This window comes from Caloenas nicobarica, chromosome 2 (assembly GCF_036013445.1).
Source record: "Caloenas nicobarica isolate bCalNic1 chromosome 2, bCalNic1.hap1, whole genome shotgun sequence".
In the NCBI taxonomy this organism is placed as follows: Eukaryota; Metazoa; Chordata; class Aves; order Columbiformes; family Columbidae; genus Caloenas; species Caloenas nicobarica.
The window spans coordinates 140,535,535-140,561,210 of NC_088246.1; the positions used below are offsets into that span (position 1 = coordinate 140,535,535).

Sequence of the window (25,676 nt, forward strand, 5' to 3'; positions counted from 1 at the left end):
CCAGCTCTGCGCATTCCCTTCTCACCCTCCAGATAACTGCTAGTCGCCCCAAACTAAAAAATGTATTAGCCCGATCAAACAGCACCAGCGCAGAACAAGGAGAGACAGACACGTCCAGCGGTGAGTTACGAGTCCCTCTATTTCTGCCGTGCGTGTCGGGGAGCAGCGTGATGTTCCCGCCCCCTCCGTAGTGGGCGGGGCCTCGACCACCGGGCCGCCCCTGCGCTGGCCTATCGATTGGGTCTCCGCGTCCAGGGGGAGGGGACTCACGTAGTTCCGCCCCCCGCGCTGCCCTATCGACTGGGGCTCCGCGTCCAGGGGGAGGGGGCTCACGTAGCCCCGCCCCCCGCACTGCCCTATTGACTGGGGCTCCGCGTCCAGGGGGAGGGGGCTCACGTAGCCCCGCTCCCCGCACTGCCCTATCGACTGGGGCTCCGCGCCGAGGGGCGGAGCCACGCTTCCCCCCCGCCGGAGCGAGGGGGCGGTGGCCGGCGGCCATCTTGTTGCCGCCGCCCGCGCCGGAGGAGGGCGCGACTTGTGCGGCCGCTTGCGGGGGCGCCCCCGGGGCGAGCGGCAGCCATGAGCGCGGAAGCGGCGGACCGGGAAGCCGCCACCTCCAGCCGGCCCTGCACGCCGCCGCAGACCTCCTGGTTCGAGTTCCTGCTGGAGGAGGCGCTGCTGGAGCAGCACCTGCAGAAACCCTCTCCCGGTGCGTGCGGCGCGGCGCGGCCCCGCTGGCGGCCGCCGCCCCTCGGCTTCGGGCGCCGTCTGGCGTCGCTCCCCGGCTCCTCACGGGCTCCGGGGAAGAAGCCGTGGCCCGATTCCCTGCGGGCCCCTTCCCTCGCCGCTGCGGCCTGCAGCTCGGCCGCCGCCTGCCCGGGCCTGCTGCTGGCGCCGCCTCCCGCCCGCCCTCCTTCACCTCTCCCTCGTTCCCGCTTCCCCCGGGAGGCGCCGCGGGGGTCGCTGCCCCGCGCTGCTGCCGCGCGGACAACGAGGCCCCGCCGCGAGGGGAGCGTTGGGCGCGGGGGGGCCGCCGGGGGGTGCGCGGGGAGGTCGGGCTGTGGGCTGGGGCGGGGACGCGAGGCCCGGGGGGCGTCCGGCCGGGGCTGTGCAGCGTCAGTTGGCGCGGGCAGGAACGTGCTTGTCTCGTTCTGCATTATATTTCCTGCTTAATAATTTGCTTTGCTGTATTTTTGCCTCTGTGGTAGATCCCTTTTGCATGTGTGAATTTTGTTTGTGGAAATGTTACAAGGTGCTTATTTCTACAACGTGAAGTGCTGTTTGTAAAAATCATTACAATTTGCAGCTGGTTTTCTGCCATTAAAGTCTTGCTAGGGCCAGGAACTGGAGTCCTCCTGAGTCCAGTGCTGAAATTGCTTTGTATTGTTACGCTTGGAATGAAGAGAAACCTAGTCTGATGTATTATGAGAAAATTACTATATTTAAAAGTAGTTGATCTTTTGACAATCATAAATGAGAATCGTCCTTTTTAGCACCTGAATTCTACAAGCAGGTGGTGGGAACAGGAAAACTCGTAGAGGCAGTATTGCCTCTACAAAAAGTAAATTTGAGCGTAGTCAGGCTATATATTTTGTGTTTAGATCTTATACTGCTATTTTGCAATTAAAAATAATAATTAATACTGGTCTTATGTTTCACCAAGGTCAGTGGGACCTTAATAGTTATGATTTGGCTTCAGATTTTCAAAATAGCTAAAAGGTAGTGGAGAGACTGTCTTATTGTAAGGGAGACACTTGGGGGCTTTTTTTTTTAATCAGTCTAAAAGTATCTTCTAAACATGTGCAGAAGTACCAGCAGTTGCTTGTAAATGTATTTTAAAATACAGAGGAGAATTACAAGACAGTATATACTTTTACAACAGCTAACTTGTGATTTCAATAAGCACCATTTATTTTCTCTAGATGGAAGTACTGAAACATAATTAATAGAAAATAGTGGAAATAAATAAAAGTATGAGAGTGTGTTTACCGTGCCCAAGTAAACGTGAAGGTTAAATGAAGATGTGTTTATAGTCTTATTTGATGCAGGATAGGGAAACCCTTTGGGATTAGGATCTGCCAGGTGACAATGTCAGCTGTATAAAGGACAATGAGATAAGATCCGCGTTCATAGCTGCAACAAGAAATTAATTTTGGGGCTTGCAAAGAATTTGAGGAGTGGCTGTGTTTTTTGCAGATCCACCACCTGTACAGCTGATTGTCCAGTTCTTGGAACAAGCTTCGAAACCATCAGTGAATGAGCAGAACCAAGTCCAGCCACCACCTGATAACAAAAGAAACCGCATTTTGAAACTTCTTGCTCTTAAAGTTGCTGCTCATCTGAAGTGGGATTTGGATGTATTAGAGAAAAGGTATAGCCTGTATATCTTCATGCTGAAATTACTAAAATGAATGGGCATGAGATCTTTATTTTAACAAATGGAAATATTTCTTGCTCCCTTTTCTGACAGTATCTTTCTTACATTAAGAAGAGTCTTGGGTGTAACAACAGAAATCACATTTGATTTAATCTGTGAGTTAGAAGAGGGTTTTGGTAAAAGCAATGTCTGCAAACAAATCAATACTGGTTATAATTTAGAGAGGAAGAATAGTGGGCCTTAGACATTAAGATGAGTACATCTAAACTGCATAAAGGTTTAGGTTTTAGGTTACGTTTTCTTATGTTACTGTCTTAAGTTTCCCCATTCTGACATGCTTGAAGATTGAGGTCTTGCTCCAGTTTTGTTGCTGTAAAGCACTCCATATATCTGTGAACTAGATCACCGAACTGTTCAAAGCAGGCAAAATCCACATTTGCATCTTTTCTTTGAATTATTTTAACCCAAATAATTTCAGCTGCTGAATGATTTAATGAGGTAGAACAGTTGAGAACTTCCTTACTCTGACAGTGCTAAGCGCATCAGGGAACTGCATTTTAGCAGCCTAAAAGCTTAGGGGGGGCAATACTTGCCCCAGTTGTAACTTGCGTAGAATCACAGAATCATTTAGGTTGGAAAACGCCTTTAAGATCATTGAGTCCAACTGTTAACCTAACATTACCAAGTCTACCACTAAACCATGTCCCTAAGTGCCACATCTACACATCTTTTAAACACCTCCAGGGATGGTGACTCAACCGCTTCCCTGGGCAGCCTGTTCCAATGGCTGACAATACTTTCCTTGAAGACATTTCTCCTAATATCCAATCTAAACCTCACCTGGTACAAACTGAGGACATTTTCTCCCATCCTGTTGCTTGTTAACTTGGGAGAAGAGACCAACACCCTCCATGCTACAACCTCCTTTCAGGCAGTTGCAGACAGTGATAAGGTCTCCCCTCAGCCTCCTTTTCTCCAGGCTAAACAGCCCCAGCTCCCTCAGCTGCTCCTCATCAGACTCGTGCTCCAGACCCTTCACCAGCTTTGTTGCCCTTCTCTGAACTCTCTCCAGCACCTCAATGTCTTTCTTGTAGTGAGGGGCCCAAAACTGAACACAGGATTCAAGGTGCAGCCTCACCAGTGTAGAGTACAAGGGGACAATCCCTCCTCTAGTCTTGCTGGCCACACTATTTCTGATACAAGCCAGGATGCTGTTGGCCTTCTTGGCCACCTGGGCACACTGCTGGCTCATGTTCAGCCGGCTGCCGACCAACACCCCCAGGTCCTTAATATTTTTGTCATCTCTTAAGCTGTGTCATATTTGTCTGCCTTAGTCAAGTGTCTTGAGGTGGGATTACTGCTTGCCAAAATATCTTTACAAGATACTGCAGACAATGAACAGAAACCTTTATTGTGGTTGGTTGTGAAAATATTGTATGGACAACAGTATCTGGTATATGATACTTTTTTATATATATATATATATATATACACACACACTTTAGCTTTGAAAGCAGATGTATGTGAATGTGTTCAAGAGGGCTTTTTTTCTTTTTTTTTTTTGGCTGCTTCTCTTCTTGCAGGAGGAGTTTATGCTGACATTTGTTTGTGGCGTATTTTCTGGCAGTTAGTACCTTCTTAAAATGCAGTTATAATCCTGATTCAACAATCAACCCTACTGCTTGACATTATTTGGCTTATTCTGGGTTTTGGTAGGATTGTTTTGTCCATCTGTGGTGTTTTTCTTGAAAGAGAACTAATCTGAAGTCATTTCAACTACTAATTTAGCATCTCTAGATAGTAGTTAGAGTTCTTGTTCTGTTAGCTTGTGAAGCCTAAGATTGTTCTTATTTAAGAAACATGCTTTTTGTCTTCAACTGATTGTACCTAAGGGTTCAGTCATGTTAGTTAAAAACTAATAAAATAATAGCTTAAACCCATTTCTTTTTCTAAAACTTCTGCTGTTATAAACAGTTCGATGATGTTCTACTTTTGCCAATGAAAACAAGATTACTGGACCTCACATAGTAAAAACAGTGTTTGTTAGTTTAAAATGGTGGCTTGATAACAGACCTGGAGTCTGACAGTACACAAGACCTAAAATTTGTTAAACAGGAATTCTAGCTTGGTTGCTAGAAGTGTGGTTTCATTAGTTGTTTTCAGTGCTGGTTGCAAAGAATGAAAATTTTTCACAAGGTCAAAGGTACTTTGACAGTAGCTGAGCTCTTCTAATTTCAAATAACATCTAAATTAGTAGTAGTGTTTCAGTTGCATTTAATTATACCTCAAAAGCTTGGAGTAATGCAGTTCAGCCTGTGTGCCTTCTCCTTTTATCAAGGAAGGTTCTGTCCCAGCTAATTATATTTTACATAATACTGCTTGCAGTGCTCTGTTCCAGTTCCTAGTCTTCACTGTTTGCTAGTGGATGCTGCAGAAAGGGAGATAAGCTGTGACAGCATAGAGAAATGTTCCCTTTACGTGAGTGAAATTCCATTTGCAAAGGAAATGTTGTTGTTTACCTTCTGGAAATATGATCTGAGACCACTTTCAGAAGATTTTGTGTTAGTTGGGACCTGCTGTTGTAGGTGGTTGGATTATTTTCAGGATGCGTTTACGTGGACTATCAGTGGTGCACAGTAGTACAGCTGTCACAGCAGCCTTCCACTTGGGCTTAACTTAGGCTGCTAATACTGGTACCTGCTTTACATACCTGATCTGTATCAGATGACAATCTAGAGCATTTCATTATGCTAAATAAACATACTACCCTTACTTCCATGGCATGTTAAGTAATCATATAGTACTGAATAGTAATGTATATTACTTAAACATTCCAGATCTAGGATTACCATATGAAGTACTTGTTTGGTTTTTTTTTTAACCTAATAGCTTGTCCGTCCCTGTATTGAACATGCTACTGAACGAACTTCTGTGTATCAGCAAAGTTCCCCCCGGAACTAAACACGTGGATGTAGACCTGTCCAGCTTACCCCCAACCACTGCAATGGCAATACTACTCTACAACAGATGGTAAACTACATTAAGCCTGTAATCTTAAAGTCGTGACAGAACAAAACAATGTTTTCTTCTATCTATAATGCTTGTACATAGAAGGAAGAATCTCAAAGTAATAACAACTTTGTGATCTGTAGGTAGGTTATAGTGAGGAGCTGAGTCTGAAAAGCAATTTACAGCTGGTTGTATTCCCTAAAAAATAGTCAAGGTAGTGGTTTTAACTGTCACCTTATAAAGATAATCTGACTGTCTTTTGGCTTTTTCTGGACATAAGAGCATTTCTTAAATACTATATGTGCTCTTGAGCAGAGGATCTGTCATTTCAGATGCATTCTACTACTAGGATAAACTGATATTTTTAAGAGATGTGTAGTCTGCTTATTACATTTCTGAGGCTAATATCGTTCTTTGCTTCATTTTCTCCTCTACATAGGGCCATAAGAACCATTGTTCAAAGTAGTTTTCCTGTAAAACAAGTGAAACCCGGTCCACCTCAGTTAAATGTGTAAGTTACAGGTATAATTCATTTGGACTTCTTGTGTATTTTGTAATCAGAAATTTAACTTCTCTTTGAATATGTCACAATCTCTGTGACTTTGTAGAGGCACGAAAAACCATGGGAGAAAGGGAGATGGCAGTTTGCCTGGGCAGAATGCTTGTCCTCTAGTTTAAACAGGGTACATTTCTTGCTTCCTGTTTTAACTTACAGTAGCTTGGTTAATACAGTTGTTTTATTATAGCATTTTTCTGCATTATGTATGATAACCTGAGAAACAATTCTTTTGCTTCAGTAGGCAATAAATTGTAATTTAAAGTCAGTATTCATTTTGCATTCTAGAAGTTGTGTGGCTTTTGTTACAACCTGTCCTTGGAATTGACTTTTATGTTACAAATTTATCTGATAAAGTTGGGAGTATCTCAGTGGTACTTTTCATGTGTTTTATGTGAATTTTATATGCTAGTATTAGGCCATACTTGTTTGAGTGAGTCTCTTAACTATGTTGATTAAAAATACTCCTCCTCCTCCTCGTTTTACTATAAATCTTGTCTCGTCCTATATGTATCAATATGTATCAAAACATCCTATATGTATCAAAATTCTGTATGGGGACATAATTTAAAAATACTTTTTTTTTTTTTTTACATAAACACATGAACACAGTTCTGCACCTGACACGTGTTTGAGAAGATTTAAATAGTGAAGCTCCAAGAGACTTGAGGCTGTAGAAGCTGATATCTTCATGATAGTTCTGCTAATCTTAGCAATCTGATTTTTAAAGAAAAAAGCAACAAAAACTTTGTAACTTCTGTTTTATTGAATCACATTGTCATCCAAAACTAATTATATCTGTATTTCAGATGTAGATAAGAGCAGTCAGTGGTCCTGCATAATGATGTTTAAAATATAATTAGGCAAAACTTACTAGAAGTGAATTGCTGTGGTCTAGAATGTGAAGTAAAATGACATGCAGGTTTCCTTTTTAATTGAAATCTTTACCTCTTCTTTCATTTTCCAGGATGAACCAGATGCAGCAAGAAAAGGAACTAACTGAAAATATTTTGAAAGTGGTGAGACTTTTTTCCCCCCTCTTATTTTTGCTTGAATTTACATGTAAATATGAATGGACAGGAAATATACAAGTGCATCACAGTTTTGTTGGATTCAGTACATTTGTATTATATTTGCCCCTTTCAGTATTTGCTGCAGTTCCACTGTATGTGTTTTGGACAGTGTTGTCTCTGCACTGCACGTAGTATGGAATTTATTTTGTGTGATTGAAGTATTTTCAACAGCCCATCCTTGGAGCCGTATGAATTAAGCAAGCCCCTGTAAAATCAGTGTGTGATTAGTAATTAAGACCATACCATGCTTGAGCTGCAAAATCATAATGGCAGTGAAATTCAACACTTAAAACATTTTGTTTTTAAAAGGTTTAGTAGCTGAGTGTTTTCTGTATGTAGCTTTCAACAGAATGCTAGTTGTGCCTAGTGTTCCACTTTGAGAGAGGCAAGAAAGAGGAAAAACAAACCCTCTACTTCCATAAATAGCCTAGATCAGTTTCCTGCTCTCGTATTACTTGCGATCAGTTAAATAATTTGTATTATACATTTTCTACAATTTTTTACTTTTTCATATATTTTCAAATAGCTGAACGTGAGTGATGTTGAACTCTTTTACCAATTCATTAACATTTTTGAAAAAATCTTGCTGCTCACTTGGAAGCTGGTTATGTTTCAGCTGCGAAATAGTAACTCAAAATTTACAATCTGACCCTTGCGTAACTTAATGGTCCAAAAATGGACAAAAACATTTAGGTGAAACAGAGAAAAATGGTTTGTTTCACTTGGAAGTAAGGGTTTGATTCTGTTTCTCAGAGAAGTCACAAGTGCCTCTATTGTACAAGAAATGCAAGGGCATACTCTACATAGCAATAAGATGGGTGTATGAGGACTTTTATTTACTATCCTTTCACTGTACTGTTACATTTCTAATGTTAATTTAAGCCAGAGCTAAACTCAGAACCAAGAGGTTAATTTTTTCAATGCATTTGAACTATTGCAGTTGAAAGAGCAGGCTGCTGATTCCATTCTGGTCCTAGAAGGAGCGCTGAAATTAAACAAAGATCTTTATGTCCACACTATAAGAACTCTGGATTTATTAGCCATGGAGCCTGGTATGGTGAATGGGGAAACAGAGAGTTCCACAGCTGGACTGAAAATCACTGCAGAGGAGATAGAGTGCCAGGTAGCTTACATTCTATACTAAGGCTTTAATTTATATCTATGTCTTTAGACACAGTGTTAGAACTTCTTCCAACACTGCAAGTATTGTTGCTTCCCCACCTGGAGTAAACTATTATATGTTAAGGACAGCTTATTGCACTGTTCTTAATGAGCATGTGGAAATCATTCTGTATTGTCGCAATGCCTGTGCAGAATTACTCGTACTGAGGTCGCAGTTAAACAGGAAACAATTGTTGTACATGGGGAAAGATATGCAGTGTATGTCATCGGTCATTAGCTAAAACTAGGAATAGTTTAAAGTATACGCGAAATTGGAGCTGAAATACTTAATCTTGACCTTAAAAATTATATAAATTTCCAAGATAATGTGTTTTGTATCAATGCTATTTGCAGGTTTGCTATGATTTGGGTGCAATCTATTTTCAACAAGGATCTACAAATGCAGCTGTTCATGAAAATGCCAAAGAAAAGTTTTTCAGAACAAAGGAGTTGATTGCAAAGGTAATTAGTGTTTTATTAGCATGTATGGTCAACTCCTCTAAAAAAACTTGTCTAAATTATTGCTTCCTTTAGCAATTTAATAGTTAATGGTACACATGGTCTTTAAAGAAACTTCATGGGATTTTGACAGCAATTGTTTTTTCACATTGTACCTTGTTTGAAATGATATTAATCAGCTGCAGTATATTGCTTCTTTACTCTAAATTTTGTAATGAATATTCTCCTACACAAATTGTATTGATTGAAAACAATGCAAAAATAACATCTCTGGTGCTAATATTATCAGTACATTCTGTGTCCATTGTGGTATTTTGATTGTGATGATGTGGTTTTGAGGAAGCATACATCACTTTTACTTTTTTTCTTTTTTTTTTCCCCTTTCCCTTGGAAATCAGGTTGTCTGACCTTTTTAAACATATAGCATTTTAATTTACAACTGATGTATGCTTTTTATAAATCTTGCTTTACATTTGTATTCCCAAAACTGCAAAACTCACAATTTAAATAGACACATGGTCTAAGCTGTCAAGAGCACATATAAAAGTATGCTATTAAAAAGGAAGTGTGTACGTACACATTCTTTTGTTGTTTTGCTGTTACTTGGGGAAATTGTGAGTCTCTTTGTGTTTCCAAGTTAAGCCTATATTTGATAATATTTTGGCCTCAAAGATTTGATTAACTATTCATTTTCAGAATGGTTCATCATCACTTCATTTTACCATTGATGAAGAGCGCTTAGCTGGGTACTGTCAAGCTTGTGGAGTTCTTACCTCGTCTTCTGATGATTCCTCTCAACAGGCAACTCCTTACAGTCAAATCCATAGCTGTATGAAATCTGGCAACTATCAGGTAGGGCACTTAAATCAACCCACATATGTTTGAGGGCTTTTTATCATTCCATGTGGATGATTCCACCTGAACTGATAGGGATTTTAACAAATGTGTTCCAGTTAACTATTAAAACAGATATATAGGAATGTAACATAATCTGATACGTATATTACATTAAAATATCTTGGATTCCGTACAGCATAAGTAATTCCTACTAGCCGATGTATGGAAATTTCAGGTAGAATCCAGCTTTTCTAGTTTCCAGTAATGTTGCTGTTGACATGTGCAATTTTGGGTTTTTTTTTTCTCTGATTCTCTGATATTAAAGAACATTTCTGTTGTTTGGTCCCTTTCTGGCTGTTTAATGAATTTTAGTATTACCTGTGGGTGCAAGCTGCTTCCATTTATTTGATAATTTTTACCAGATAAAAATTACTTTATCTGTATCTCTTGCATTAGCCATTGACTATTCTAACTGTGTTTATGTTATAGGACTTAGTGAAGATATTTCTTGAAGATAATCTAACCCTTAGTTTGCCTGTTCAGTTCAGGCAGTCAGTGCTAAGAGAACTCTTCCAAAAAGCTCAACAAGGGTGAGACATTAAATAATATGTTTGATGATGATGAAAAGTAATATTAATGAGTTTTATGTTTTTCTTGGAAAGTATACAAAATCTTCTGCCAACAACTTCAGCCTTTATTTCTGTTAGCAATATTCTAAACTACACTTTTCAACTAAAGAGATATGTTGTGATGTATCTCACTGTGGCCATATATGGGAAAAATGTAATGAGTATTAACACTTATATAAATAAATCAGTGAAGTGGTAAAGTCATAATTGATCATATATATGCATGAGTATGACTAAGTTAATGCCTCTTTAGAGGTCTTCTAAAGCTTGAAGTCAAAACTGGTCAGGTTAACCATACCAAGCAGTGATACTGTAGGAGCCATGTACTTCATTGGGAGTGTGGTTACCTGTCATTAGGAGCCTTGTGCACTGCTGAACTAGCCCAGGGCTGAAGGATTAGTATGGTACATTTAAAATAAGCAAAAAAATTATAATTAGCAGAAAGAATTAGGCACATCACAAGGGCAGCTTGTGGATGGCTCCCAACTGAGAAATGCTGAGCCCATGGCTGCGTCCAAAATTCAGCCTTCTGTGGAGCTTAGGCACTTGAATCAGGACTATATGGAAAGCAGCTCCATATAATCATGATAGTAATTCTTCTCTGAAGGGCAGGTGCCTGCAAGTATTTCAGTTGAAGATGTGAGAGAGGCTCAGTTTTACAGACACGTGTGAGGAAAAAATATTGATGGTGACAGCCTGTTGTATAAGAGCTAAGTACTCACTGAATTCAGCTTTCACTTCAGCCAGGGAGGAGTCAAGTAACCATCTCTTAGAAGAGGATCTTAGAGCCTGTATGTTAGCACTGTGTAGGGCTGTTGTCATCTCTTGATACTGCTGATACAGAGCACTTTCGGTGATGAGTACTAAACAGAGAAGGATGGAGGAGCGTGACTTTGAAATCTAGTTAAGGCACACAGAGAAGGATTAAGAGAAGGAAGCCATAGGTTCTCGTTATTTGTTTTTATTTTTGTCCAATGATTGTGCATTCTGAGATGCATAAATATTCCTGAAGTCTTTTGGGCTGTTAGCCATGCTCAGGGCATGCTTGCCAAGAAGTGATGCACCTTTGTATTGGTTGCACTGCTCTAATTGAAGTTCCAGTGATGCTCAGGCTGAAATGATAATCAAGTCTGTGTGTGAAACAGAGCTGTGGACAGGGAGGGATTTTGCTTTTAAAGGAAAGTGAGGGCCTGGGTAAACTTAAACAGACCCTGAGTAAGGTTTTTCAGAGAGCAGTCATGGGCAAAGGCATGTGCTTCAAACTTGTCTTTGGATCTGTCACCTGGAGCTTTGCTGTGATACCAACTCCGTGTTTGTCAGATAAGTTCTGTGATCTTTGGTTTTGTGTTCATGCAGGAATGATGCTCTGGATGAAGTTTGTTTCAAAGTCTGTGTGTGCAACACAGTCTGCGATGTGTTGCAGGGTGAAATAATTGATATTCAATTTTGTCTACTGTTCCTGAAACCCAGCAAAGAGAAAATAGACTTCCTCCTTGAGGTAAGGAATTATCTAAAATTAGAAGGGGAAAAGATGTTCAGTGAGATACCTCTTTCCCCATATAACTGTATTATTGTTGCAAGTAATGCTCAAATTTCTGAAGCAGAGAAAAATACTTCGTAAGGTACTTCTCAAACTTCATTCAAGTTCTTTGTAGTTAGTACAGTTACACTCCGTGTAATCAGTCTTGGATCTATGTTCCTAGCTCCGTTTCCATCTGTTGGGGAGGAACCAATGTTGACTTGTTGCTTCAGTTTGGATTTGAAATTGCTGCGATTCCTGACATCATTAAATTATATAGAGATATTGTTGAATAGTTGTTTTCAAAGAACAAATTTTCCACGACAGAGGAATATACTAGAAAAAGAAATATCTGTTGAAGAGGACCACTTTCCCTTACCAGCTTTCTTGTAAAAGTTAGCGTGTCATGAAATGGTCCTGAGTTACTGTATGTGTGAGATTTAAACTGTTGCCTTCAGTGAAGCATTTTAGGAAATTATTATTGCTCAAACTAAACTTACTCCTTTTGTTGCTTTGCTGTTATTTTTTTATCTTACCTGCTTAATTTGAGCCCTGTCTGTTGCTTGTCTATTCAAGCATGTGGCAAAAAATTGACTGACAGTGCTCTGTACTTCAGAGCAACTAAAAGCTGTTACATCAACTGCTCATATTAGGATTTAAACACATTTCTCAAAGAAAAAATATTGCAAGCTGGTATTTAAATTCAGCTATCTCGTTGTCTGAAACAGCCGGTCTTGTGTACAGGTTGAAAGAAACCCGGTCCATCTGTGATGGCTACAGTGTTTATCAGATAACTTTGTTGCTTCCCTTGGGAGAGAGAGTTACTGCCTGATACTAACTGTGAGGCAGAAAACTGGGCAGTAACGCTCTCTGTAACTAAATATTTTAAGAGTTCTAAGGGTCTGCTTAATTATTTACTTCTTTCTTTCCCAGGTTTGTTCAAGATCAATAAACTTGGAAAATGCTTCTGAAGCACTGAAGAGAAGAATGGCAGCATTTCTCAAGTATGTGCCTGTGTTAAGATAACATGAATTTACACTTTGTGAGCAATGCCGTGTAGCACAATAAATGTGTTGAGAACTTATAACTGCCAAAATAAGCAGCTTCTTCCTACTCATGTGTTGACTTTTTTTATTTGTTTAGAAACTTGTGTTTGGGTTTGGAAGATCTTCAGCTTGTCTTCATGATTTCATCTCATGAGCTGTTCATAAAACTGCTGAAAGATGATGAACGGAAGCTGCTCATTGATCAGATGCGAAAGAGATCTCCTCGAATCAACCTATGCACAAAACCTGTGACTTCTTTTTATGATATCCCAGGTAATTTTCACAGCATTTCCATTAACTTATATGCAGGCCTTGCCTGTTTCCACGCTTGAGATTATTATGTGCGGGTCTGTTCTCAGAAAAAGTTTGAAGATCATGTTTTTAGAGAAAATACTTCCCATTTTTAGTTGGTAAATGTCCTACTTGTTCAAGAAAGTGGCTGTTATTTGCTTTTATGTTGCTTGTATCTCAGCTGAGTATGATAGATATGCTCAAATGGACATGTCCTAGCTGACCAAGTGAAATAGAGTTGTGGCGGTTGGCGTGAAACAAATCTGCTGTGGTGACTGTTCCCGCAAAGGGCACCTTGCCTCTGGACTCACACCAGCACTCATACTCGTGACTATGTGGTGAACTGGACCAGGAGTACTGTCTTGATGGGGTTTTAAACCTACCAAAGTGAAACCCAGATCTCTTTGGCAGTTCATTTCTCAGATGTAGTTGGCTGGCTGTGCAGCTGCACAAGTCAAAGCTGACATAAGAGGTGCCAGGTGCCGGCTGGAGCTGGAAAGAGCTTACCTTTTAGCTCTAATACAGTCTTGCATTGACTTAAGCTAGTTGTGGAAATGCATAGTTTCACTAGGGCAGTATAGGAACACTTTTTTTTTCTGCAGGTCTTGAACCTATTGCTGCACGATAGCAAGGGTAAGGGATAATTTGGAGCTGGTGGTGTGAGGAAAGGGGGTGTTGCAAGCAACCTTGGGGTCGAGGGAGCTGGGAAGCTGGCACAAGGTGTTTGTGGAAGGGCACAGAAGGATTTATGGGGCCTACAAAAGCATTGATGTATCTGCTGTTCTTACCGTGTTATGTTTAAAATGTTATACATTTAAAGAAATGTAAGCATCCACATTAAGAAGGAATGTGCTGGAGATCTGATTGCTTTTCTTCTAGCTTCAGCAAGTGTCAATATTGGCCAGCTTGAACATCAGCTCATATTATCAGTAGATCCTTGGAGGATTCGCCAGATCTTAATTGAGTTGCATGGTATGACTTCAGAACGCCAATTCTGGACTGTTTCAAATAAGGTAATTTATTTCATGTGGTCATGAGAGCGTGGTTCAAGGACTGGTTAGCTATTAGACTGCAGTGAACAGTGAACATTTTGTCATAGATCCTCAATGCGATTTTTTTTTTTTTTTTTTTCCCCACCTCTCTGCATAGTGGTGGTTTAATAAGAACGATGATACTTACTTTTCATACAGAATGTGAGTTTAGGTATGGCAACAAAATCTATAACCTTTGTTTAAAGAATTACTGATTGTATCACAAGCTTTTTGTGTGAGAAAACAAATTTCTGTAGCTTTTGCTTTCAGCGTTCTAACTAGTTAGCAGTATTATTTTAGTTAAATTCCTGTAATTACAAGCTGGGAGCGGGAGAGACATTTGTTGGGTTTTTTGTTATGTAAGGATTTCTTGTCTTCACTTTTGTTCCCCCTCCCAATTATTGCATCTTCAGAGTATGAACAAATTGGGGTATCTAGTCACTTTTATTGTACTTCTATATGAGCAATACATTACTTCTGATTAGATGTCAAGATTAAAGAGTTGGCAGTTAGATGTCAATAATTTTCAATACTTGAGTTTTGGTTTTAATGTTTTAAGCAGTAATGTGAATTCTAAAACCTGTTTCTGTGCAAATGTCCTATGTATTTCTCTCCCAGTGGGAAGTACCAAATGTTTACGGCAATGTTATTTTAGGAATCAAAGACAATCTGACTAGGGATTTGGTCTACATCCTTATGGCAAAGGGATTACACTGCTGTGCAATTAAGGTGAGCAAGTCATATGAAGTTACTGGTGAATTAGTTTGGGCAACTGGATTTTAACAACACTGAAAATATGGAAAAGAATTTAAAGACTGGGAGGTGAGGGAGATATAATAACAAGCTCTGTGTGTCGTATAATGGTTAAATATTTCTGTCTCTCAAAGTTCCATCAGTAGATCAAGGATAGTGGCTTTCCAGTGAGTTGGTCCTGGAGATAACTTCATTCATACAAAGCTCTGATTATGATGTACTAAATCACGTTGCATCTAAACCCAGTGGTGATTTGACTTACTGATATGAAGAGCTGTCCTTTTTGATGACTGTTTTACACGAGGGATTTATTGCAATGTGGTTTTATTTACCTTGCAATTGACAATGCTGTATTTTGCTAAACTACAAGGTAAAATTGAACTCATTACTTAATGTGCCAGTAGTTACTTGGTTTTGCTCAAACTTCTTGTTTTGTTTGAAGAATCTGTAACTGTTGGAACTGTTAAGCTTAGTAGCAAGTCCAAAGGACTCAAAAATGTAAGAATTAATTGTGAGATGCTTAAGCAATGCTGATGAGAATGGATGCTGAGGCTGGTTCAGCCAGGATAGCGCTGAACAGCATTTAACTCTTAGTCTTTTCACTTATGAATCCGTTGGGAACCATTAACGCATATCCTCTTTATTGCAGGATTTTGTTCATGCAAAACAGCTTTTCGCTGCTTGTTTGGAGCTCGTGACAGAATTTTCTCCAAAACTCCGTCAAGTCATGCTGAATGAAATGCTGCTTTTGGACATCTACACTCATGAAGCTGGAGCTGGCGCTTCTGGAGAGCGTCCTCCTTCTGATCTTATAAGCAGAGTCCGAGGCTATTTGGAAATGAGAGTACCAGGTAAGTACGTTGCTGTCTTCCCTGGGATGCAGTAAAGCACAAAGCTTTTAGATCTACCAGCTAGGTGTATAATTGGAAAAAAATAGTGAAGTTTGACAGTGATTTTAGTGGGTCTTTAGAAGTTTGGTTAGTTTTTCGAAGCTGGAAATGAGAATAACAACATCATAATGCCTGTATGTTGCTAAACACTGACACTTTCTGTTTAGTGCCGCTTAAAGGACTTGAACAGGGTGAACATTCTACATTTTTACCTGAAAAGTTTTGCTAGTTGTTAAAGCAACCCACATGGTTTCACACTAAGGGAGTAATGTCAGACTGCTGTGATTGTAGGAAGCTGTTGTTGCTCTGAATTTTCAAAGGTCAAGTCTCTTGTAGGGCTAAGCAGCACGTTTTTCTGTCATGGAAGATATGAAACAGAAATGGCTAATTAGAGGGAATGGGTTTAGCTTATTTTCATATAATACTGTTTTTTCTCAAAAAAAAAAAAAGCAAAGAACTCTTTTTTTTTTTCCAGATATTCCTCTTCGACAAGTTATAGCTGAAGAGTGTGTTGCCTTCCTGCTAAACTGGCGTGAGAATGAGTATTTGACGATGCAAGTTCCATTACCTCTGGTTCAAACTAATCCTTACGTGAAGGTAATGAACACTCAGTCTCAAAACCTTGTCAGGCTGCAGTTGACTTTTTCCTGTTGAAGGCTTTGTACTTTTGAAGCGTATACCCTTCTGTCTCAAGAGTGTTGGGTCTCGTGGCTGTAATGAATTAAGTGTGGTGTAGAAGGCAGCAGGGTGAAGCAACCAGTGTGTTTGATGGTTGGCAAGACACAGGGGCTGTGCGGCAAGAACATATGAAACAAACTGCATGGTAGCCCTTGTTGCCTGCCAACTGAGGCTGAGTCTGTGAGCATCAGGCATGTGTGGTTACGATCCAGAAGCTGATTGAACCCCTGTAGCCCTTCCATGAAGGACTCTCCTCTCAACTGGAACTTAGCCTAGATTCGTGTAGGAGGTCTGAGAAGTGTGCAGATCGCAGGCTTCATGTCTGGTTGTCTTTCTGTTCCTAAGACTCTTATTTTCCAAATGCGCTGTAATGGTTCCATTGGTGAACCCAACACCAGTGTTGAATTTCTGCCATTTTTGCAACTTTGCTTTCAAAGTGGTTTTACAGCAATGTTTCTACTTCAAAATGAGTCAGTAAAGCTGAATGCAGATTGTATTATAGGTCAGATTATTTTTTTGGCCTGCTCTATCTACCTGTGGGATTTCCGAACTTCCATTTTGAGGTTCAGCTTTTTCTGTATCGCAGAGGATGCCAGTTTGAGTTCAGATTAATTATTATATGAAAATTAAGGGAGTTCTAGGGAGCTGGTCTTCGTAAAACTCTGGTTTCTGTTTTGTAGGTTTTATGTAATATATTTGAGGATAAATCTTGTTTTATGGAGCCTGTAGTAATGAAATAAGCCCTAAGGAAACTAACAAAGGGAAAAAATACTGTTGTTTAATTCCTGTCTTCCAGGTTCCTCATAGTGTCCTCTGCTGCACAGTTCAGTCACATTGCTTTGCAGTTTGTAACTTAAAATCACTTGCCATTTTAAATACCAATAATTCCTTTGCTGTAGTCGACACTCAGAGAAGCTGTAGTTACTATGTTTTTCTTCTCTTGCATTTCATAGCTGGGACAGTTGCTGGCTGCGACATGCAAAGAACTTCCTGGTCCCAAAGAAAGTAGACGGACAGCAAAAGACCTTTGGGAAGTTGTTGTACAAATCTGCAGTGTATCCAACCAGCACAAACGGGGGAATGATGGCAGAGTGAGTTTGATAAAACACAGGGAGTCTACACTGGGCATTATGTACAGGTGTGTTTTCTTAAATTATTCCTGAAGATGGTTTGAACTGTATATTTGACCCCACGTTGCCTTCAAGAATTGTCTGGATTCTGGTATCAAAGTGGGAGCAGCAACTAAAGGTTTCCACTGAGTGAACAGTCTGCTTACTGGCAGCACCGGGTATTAGCGGGGATGTGCTGAGTTTCCTTTTCCGAGAGAGAAAAGGAGCATGTGGGATTCAGGTCACCATACAGACACCAAAGCGTATATGCCCGTGCTCCCGTTATAATCAATATAGATCTTCCAATAAAGTCAGTGGCATCTGGAGGTGTCTGCTTTACATTGAATAGAATTGCTCTGCAAGCTCCATTGACTGTATCAGTTATCTACTTTGATAACTGGATAAAACACCTAGCTCGCAGCATAGGTGTCTAAGCTTAGCTTTAGGTTTCTGAACCTAAAGCTGGATGTTATTCAGTCTTGAAATGCAATCTAGTTCAGCTCAGCCCTTGAGGAGAGGGAAAGGAAGACAATATAGTTGGGTGGAGTAATTTCACTCTCAGTTATCTAACCTCTGTCAATCTTAGCTGATAGATTCAGGACCCAGATTTGTCTGGTCAGTAAATGTTTTTAGCCTGTTCTTAAGTCCAAGCCTGATTATAAGTTGCCTATTAGAGTAAATTGTGGAATGTGTGATTATATTGAAGAGCTTTCCATGGTAAAAACCTGGAAAAAAGTACCTCTGTCAAACTGTTGACTGTTTCTTTGCCTTTCTTGAGCTAATCAGGTTAATGAGTGCCTAAGTGCCAACTGCTTTTGCTTATGCTGCTGTGGGATGGGTGGAGGAGGGTACATGTGTGCTGTACGTTTCAGTTGTGTACTCTAGTAAGAAAAAAGGACGCAGTACAGATGTACGCTAGGACACTGAACCTTTTCTGACCCCTCTGATTCAAACATTAAAGGACAGCGACCATGTTGTTATTATGGAAAAGAAGCAGTGCAACCTTTTCCAAACAGGCTGTTCTTGTCTGATTGTCTTATGGTGACAGTTTCTGATGTGATATGACAGGGAAATCAATGTGCTTTGTAGATGATTACTGTATATCCTCTTTTGTAAGTCTGTAGATCATTGTGGCAATGCTAGCTTGGAGAATTTCAGTACAGTTCAATTGCTTTGCCTTTTAGAGTCAATGGCTGAATTACTAGGAAATGATTTTCATGCCTTTTATAGCTTGATGGCATAACAGATACCTCTTATTTAACCTGTTTTAAATGCAAAAGTAAAACTTAACTTGCCAGCGACTGTATTAGGTGTGAATGACCTGTTTGAGTGTTTTCACTTACATACCCTGCATTCGTAAACTTAGAGGTAAAGGAATAATTTGGTGGGTTTAGAATTTGCATTACCGAATCTCGTTTCCAGTGTATTAAGTTTGCATATATTCTTTGCTGTGGATGATTACTTACATGGGTATTTGTGTCCCTAATTTAGGAGTGAATTGCTTTCCTTCATCAAAAAACTTCGGGTAAGTTACAGTGGTCTCCATAATGTGTTTGCAACCAGGACTTTCTTTTGTATAATATTTTTCTGGACTTTTCCTATTACATTCAGAAAATCTGGTAGCTGTACAGGTGTTTAATATGGCTGAAGAACTTCTGAGTTTGCTCTGCCTGCCAGACAGCAATGTGGAAGAGCTTGTGAAAAAACGCTTCTGAATTCGTGACACATCTGTTAACATTAGGAGTATATTTTGATGCATCTATCATGAAGTTCATGAAGTTTGTTTTATTCCAGCTCTCATGAAGCAAAGTGTTCCTTTCGAGAGGAGAAGGAAGCTGCTACTTGTGTTGTAACTAAGCAGCAGAAGTTAAGAAGAAAAGAAATTGTTTTATAGCTTGTGGGTTTGTAAATGCGTAGAAAGTTGTAGTATACCTAGGTTAAGTTTAAGGCTAGGCAGTAGCCACAGAAACAACATAAAGGTGTGTAGAACCTAGGTAACGTTTATATCCAAGGAATTATTCAGGAAAAACAGAAGTAATTAAAGACTCCCTACAGAAATTTTCCTGCAGTATTCCTGTGTTGCAGGATTCTTAACAAAATATTGCCCCATTTCAATATGAAATTATAATTATGTCAGAATTTCTTATATAGCTTTAAAGCTTAGGGAGGAAAGTGGAGTTTTGTTAGTTAATGAGAATACTTTTTTTTTCCTGTACAGGAACCATTGGTTTTAACCACAATATTGTCCCTGTTTGTCAAGCTTCATAATGTTCGGGTTAGTATATATCATATGTATCTTATTTGGTTTTCTTGAAATGTTTCTGTCTCTAACTTCTCTTGCCATCTTTCTACTCTTAGGAAGATATTGTGAATGACATTGCAGCAGAGCACATTTCCATCTGGCCCTCATCCATCCCCAAGTAAGATGATAATGAAAAATACAATTTTCAAAACACACATTTAATTGATTTATTTCCAGTTACTGTGTATTAGTTATCACGTGTTATGTGGTTTCTGCCCTGCAAGGGCATCACTGACCCCCGTTCTGTTTGTGGGCAGATTGGTCTGATTGCGTGAAGGTTTTTGGTCCTAATTTGATGGTCCTGGTGGAGATGCCTGTATGAGAAACTGAGGGGTTTTTTAGCCCTGTGCTTTACTGAGCTGTATGTAACTACGTGAACTATATAATATTGTAATACAGAATAATTAAGATTTTTTGAGGTGCATTTGAATAATTATATACTTGAACAATTATATACTGTGAATAATTATATACAAAGTACTAAGTGACATGTGGTATGTATTGATTTGCTCTGTCTGGACTGAACTGTGTTTCTCCAATGACTTGTAGAGGCTCTGTGGGGCTAGAACCTCACTGGTTTAGGTTTCATGTATGCATCGAGAGAAATGACTCTTGTGAGAGAAGGAGCGAGCGTGTAAAGCTTAGTGTGGTTAATGTGTCTTTAATTGGTCTGAATAGTCTCATGGTTACTGATGTAGACTTCAGTGTGTATTATAGGGCCAAGCGGAAGAAAGTAGTTTTCAATCTTACCACAATTTAGCAGTAGGATGAGAAAAAATGTATTTTTAAAAATGGAGATTCCACATGAGCTTTGGAAAGGACTGCCCAAGCAATGTCCCAAACCATTCCCAGCCTTTCTTTATAAGCTACTTCCACCAGTTTCCTGAGATTGCTGTCTGTGGCCATTTACGCAGATGCTCTGATAAATTTGAAGTGGTTTCAGGTGTTGTCTTTAAACTTCTTGAAACCAAGAACATATATTCTTGCACAGAACCCCTTTGATGGTATCAGCCACAGACAAAGTCCTGACTTTTTGTGTGAGTCTATGAAGGGTGTATTTGTTCTGTCAGATTTATTGTATTGAAACAATTTAACAGTAGTCTTAGTCAACACTAAACCTTTTCTGGAGTTATTTTTGTTTGATACTTAAAGAAAGGTGCTTTGGACTTCATCTAGATGTAAGATAAGATTACTGTTTAAAAAACAAAATAATCATTTAGGAATTATATTTTCTTCCCTTTTTTGCTGTAGTCTGCAGTCAGTGGACTTCGAAGCTGTGGCTGTTACAGTAAAAGAGCTCGTCAGCTACGCATTGACTATCAACCCAAACAACCACTTCTGGTTAATTATTCAGGCAGATATTTATTTTGGTAAGTGAAACCAGTGTCTGGTTTTGGCATGCATGTAGGGGTACCTTGCTTCTCTGAGATTTGTCTGACATAACCCTCCTTGTATTTTGTCTTATGAGAAGAAGCTTAAGTGATATATGAGTTTAAAATCTTCAGATGCAATAATGTAGCTGAATTTGTCTGGGAGGTTGTCTAAGCCCACAGAAAGACTGAGATTTTGATGTGCCATGTGGACTTGCTTTTAGGGTATGGGGAACTTTACTGTAAGGGTCATTGTTAACTTCACTTTTTAGTGGGCGCAGTTGGTCCTTAAGTGGTATAATTGTGCAAATGCCTAACATTCAAGTCTTTTATTAAGTGAATGGAAAGTTGTGTGAATAGTGCTTGCTTTTAAATGTGGAGATCAGCTTCACCGGAGCAGAAGACAGGCAGAGTAGAGAGGATCTGTATTTTATACAGGGAAGCATCTAGGATTTGTCAAAGAGGACACGTGAACTCCTGACCCAGTACTGGTTGTGATGGGAAGCTGTGTCCTCGCCTGTCCCTGCCCCAGTTCTCGTCCTTGCTCCTCAGCTGAGAGCAGCCGGCAGGATTGGGATGCAAAGCGTTTGGGATTCTGGGCACCAGGACATGCACCCAGACTGTACCAGGGCAGTGGTTGCCTGGGGCAGTCCTGCCCAGCCCACGTGATGCTGTGCCTTGTTATTCCCCAATCTAGAGTTAGTTCCTGGGACTTACTTTATAGTGTGAGTAAAGAGAGTGCAGAGAGGTAGGTGCTGAAGAATGAACTTCCAGGAGATAGCCAGACAGGTATGGTACTACCTGGTGTACATGCTAGAGAAGGACATGGCCATAGCCATCCTCAAAGGTAGCTGGGCATTTCTTAAATTATCTGTTGAGACCACTCTAGTGAAATTTAGTATTTAAGCCAGATTGTTCTTTTCTGGCAATAAAACGGGATTATGTGCTGTGCCTCTGCCATTGACTTGCTGGTGCTTTGTGCTATCTCAGAATGCAAGGTGCATGTTTCCAAGTCTCTTTTTTTTGGACTGGAAAGATGTCTGTGATGTGCAGTAAGATGTAGTGTGGAAATTCTAGCCTGTTGCTTCCAAAGGAGACAAATTTGTCTAGAAGATGCTTTATCACCCTTGGGGTGAGGGGATGGGTCTTTGTCCCATGTTTAGGGCTGTCACCATAGATACGGGAGAGTGATTCAAGGCTATAAACTGTCAATATTTACTGTTCGTACAAAGCGGAACAGCATCCCAGAAGAAGAGTGTCTGTGTAGGGAGCCTCAGAAGCTGGTACCTGAAAGAGCAATGGCTGGAGCGCCCCTTCTTTTCCACTCTAAGGTTGATGGATTTAAGATCAAATACCTGAAAAATAATAAGTAATTCTTAAAAGGCAGAACTTTGCCTGCGTTGCTAGTTTTCCTGATTGTGTGGTTTTCTATCACTGTTTAACCATCTCCTGTGTGGCTGTGCTTTTTAAACAATGATATGCAAGTCACTTTCATAGAATCATAGAATGGTTGGGGTTGGAAGGGACCTTCAAAGGTCATCCAGTCCACCCCCCTGCAGTGAGCAGGGACATCTTCAACTAGATCGGGTTGCTCAGAGCCCTGTCCAGCCTGGCCTTGAATGTTTCCAGGAATTCAGCTATGAAATACATGTATCTGAGTAATTCTATAAACAATTTATCTGAGTCGTAGAAATAACTGCTGTATTTACTTTTAAGACCTTGTTTTGTTGGGGTTTTTTTTCACTGCAGCAACAAATCAGTATTCAGCAGCCCTTCACTACTATCTACAGGCAGGAGCTGTGTGCTCAGACTTCTTCATTAAGATGGTACCACCAGATGTGTACACAGACCAGGTGAGGTAAAATGGCATTTAGATGTGCAAAAAATCTCTCTTTGGATTCTGTAAATAGGTACCTGTGTGCTTTGCGAGTTGGCGTAACAAGTGGCTTGTCACTTGCAAGTGCCTGTGAGAGCCCCTTAATAATGCTGTGTTTTGGGAAGGAACCTTCAATCCTGGCCGCAGTGGGTTCCAGTGACACCTTGCAGTCACTTTGACGTTTGTTGTGTCCATTAGGACACCACGGTGTCACTTGTGGCCTGCAATTCGGTAGGCCGTGGGAAGCAGCCGCTTGTCATGGCCGTCTAGACCCAGGGAAGGGTGTTATTTACATACCCTGTCCGGTTGCCACTCCTGTCATGTTCCTGTTCATACGGCAAGTGGGAGCTTCAGACCCTGGCTGGGTTCCCGAATGTTCACAGCCCGTGGAAGCCGTGCCTTGTGCCGGCCTGCCCTGCTCTAGGCGTCCTGGCTGGGACCTGTCCCACAGCAGCACTGCCGCTCGCCAGCACGTGTGTGCCTTGCTGTGAGTGCCCGCTCGCTGTGCTGTCCCCACTCAGGACAGGCTTCGCTGTGGGCGCAGGAGATAAAGGCCACAGGCTGGCTCACTGACCAGGAACATCGTGCCCCTGCGAAGGCTCCGAAGTGGGGAAAGCTCAGGTGATTGGTAGATGTGCTAAAACCCAGGAATTGCTGGGAGGGGTTAGAAGAGTGTAAATATTTAGCTGCTCTCTTGTATTAAAAGGAAAAAAAATGCTGTTTGTGTTCTGATACTAGCACTTCAAAACTTAACGTTTTGATGTGTGTTTGTTTGTTTTAACCATTCTGTAGGTGATAAAAAGAATGATCAAGTGTTGTTCTTTACTCAACTGTCACACTCAGGTAAGAGGTGAAACATCCTGTTAAATAAAACATTAGTTTTATAAATATTTTGATGTTAAAAGAGGGGGAACTTTTTGTAGAAAGTAAAACTAAATCCAACTTTCCTTGTAAATGCAACCTGTAATGAAATATTTTGTTGTTACCATTGCTTCTAGGACACTAAAAGAACCAAAAGTACAAGTAAATAAACATAGGCTTGGAAATTTTGTAAGAAGCAGAAATAGTCTGGGGTTTTTTTGCCTCATTTTTCTCTTAGGATATAGGTGTGTGTTTTGTTGTGGGGTTGGTTGGTTGGTTTGTTTCTTTTGGTAGTTGTGCGAGGGGATGGTGTCTGTGGGGTGCTGTTGGGAACCTGGCCTTGTTCTTCACGATAACCACGTGTGGCCATTGCTGTTCAGTGGCATTGTTCATTCTCCAAAATTAACAAGGCTTATATTAGGCTCTCACTTTAAGAGCTATTAAATGCATTTAGAAACCTGGAAGCCAGGTCAATCCTTTCAGATTTGAGTAAAAACCCTTTTTTCTTCCTTTCAGCTACTACTTTTGTTGATCTTTCAGAATGAGTTGTGTATGCTGTCGAGGTTCGGGTGCTCAGCACTCACTGTAGAAAGCAGCATGTGGTTAGGTCTAGAAATGGGGTGGGATTACTGAGGTGATCTCTGGAAGATTTCAGTTTGTGGGGAAATAAGGCTGTGAAAATCACCCGAGTCTTCCCTTACAGGTAGCTATTCTATGCCAGTTCCTCAGAGAAGTAGACTATAAAACTGCATTTAAGGCACTGCAGGAACAAAACAGGTAAATGTTACAACAAAGTTTATAAATATCTATACACAATATGGGAATGCATTAGATCATCTAACTGGTATTCTCTTTCAGTCACGATGCCATGGATTCTTACTATGAATACATCTGGGATGTCACCATCTTGGAATATTTGACATGTATCCTTTCACTAGAATACCACTACAGAAAGGTCATTCTGGATATTCATGGCTGGAAAAAATCTGTTTCCTACCCAGATGTCTTTTCTTGACTCACCCTCAGATCTCCACCACAAAAGAGGCGAGACAGACAAGCGGCAGATCGCAGTAAGTTAACATGGGGTGCTTTGGGGCATGGGGTTTCCATAGTGTCTATTTTACTCCTTGAAACCTCCTTTGAAAAGAATTGCCACTTCCAGTTTTAAATTTACGTAGTTCTTCATAGTGTCTGCATGCTGGTGTCAAGTTGTAGTTGGATGGCGGTGGGGTGGGGTGGCATAGCACATTACAGAAAAAAAACCCCTGTTGAACTAGTGCTGAAAATAATGCCTTGTAATAAACCAGCTTTACTGGAGGGGCTGTTGCCAGTGATGTCTCTGCTTTTGTTTCAAGATAAAAGCCATTGGCCAGACAGAGCTGAATGCCAGCAATCCTGAGGAAGTCCTACAGCTTGCTGCGCAGAGAAGAAAAAAGAAGTTTCTTCAAGCAATGGCAAAACTTTACTTCTAGACTACTGCTGGGAGACTATTATAAACTGTAGAAGTGAAAAAAATCTTTCAAGACTTTATTATTTTAAAAATTCATTTAAATTTTTATACAACATTTACAGTCTAGTATCTTTCTTTTTAGAAATAGATGAAATCTTATAATAAACCCCTTATTTTCACAAACTGTACAGAAGGCTGGAAGCAACTTCAGCTAGTTCCACAATGGCTTGTTTGAAGAATTCAAGTTTGCTAAGAGCATGAGGTTAAGATGGATGTGGGTAGCACCTGATGCTCTAGTGCAGCTTTGTGGACTGCTTGATGCCATGTAACTTGTCCCTGGGTATGGGGCACAGGTACGAGCATCTTGAAAGAGGAAGGAGGACCGATACCCATCTTTCC

At 40.4% G+C, this 25,676-nt stretch overlaps 1 protein-coding gene across 1 annotated transcript; it reads left to right on the forward strand.

Moving 5' to 3' along the window:
- Window positions 1-508: 508 nt before the first annotated feature.
- On the forward strand, window positions 509-25,392 carry INTS8 (integrator complex subunit 8). The gene is made up of 27 exons (XM_065628240.1): window positions 509-709; window positions 2,197-2,371; window positions 5,267-5,407; window positions 5,826-5,897; window positions 6,910-6,961; window positions 7,956-8,138; window positions 8,531-8,638; window positions 9,332-9,487; window positions 9,962-10,062; window positions 11,458-11,599; window positions 12,554-12,624; window positions 12,764-12,939; window positions 13,837-13,970; window positions 14,607-14,717; window positions 15,391-15,592; window positions 16,107-16,228; window positions 17,263-17,447; window positions 18,910-18,943; window positions 19,637-19,693; window positions 19,777-19,838; window positions 20,972-21,090; window positions 22,840-22,943; window positions 23,759-23,809; window positions 24,531-24,604; window positions 24,686-24,750; window positions 24,854-24,897; window positions 25,183-25,392. Exons 1-27 carry the CDS (start codon window positions 580-582, stop codon window positions 25,297-25,299), a joined length of 2,988 nt encoding a protein of 995 aa, XP_065484312.1. The 5' UTR covers window positions 509-579; the 3' UTR covers window positions 25,300-25,392.
- Window positions 25,393-25,676: the final 284 nt, after the last annotated feature.

Excerpts from the sequence above, each read along its gene's own strand:
- INTS8 (XM_065628240.1), top strand. The coding sequence starts at position 580 with ATGAGCGCGGAAGCGGCGGACCGGGAAGCCGCCACCTCCAGCCGGCCC. Across the intron at positions 13,971-14,606 it reads TCTGGACTGTTTCAAATAAG|TGGGAAGTACCAAATGTTTA; the intron begins GTAATTTATTTC and ends TTTCTCTCCCAG. Across the intron at positions 24,605-24,685 it reads GCACTGCAGGAACAAAACAG|TCACGATGCCATGGATTCTT; the intron begins GTAAATGTTACA and ends ATTCTCTTTCAG.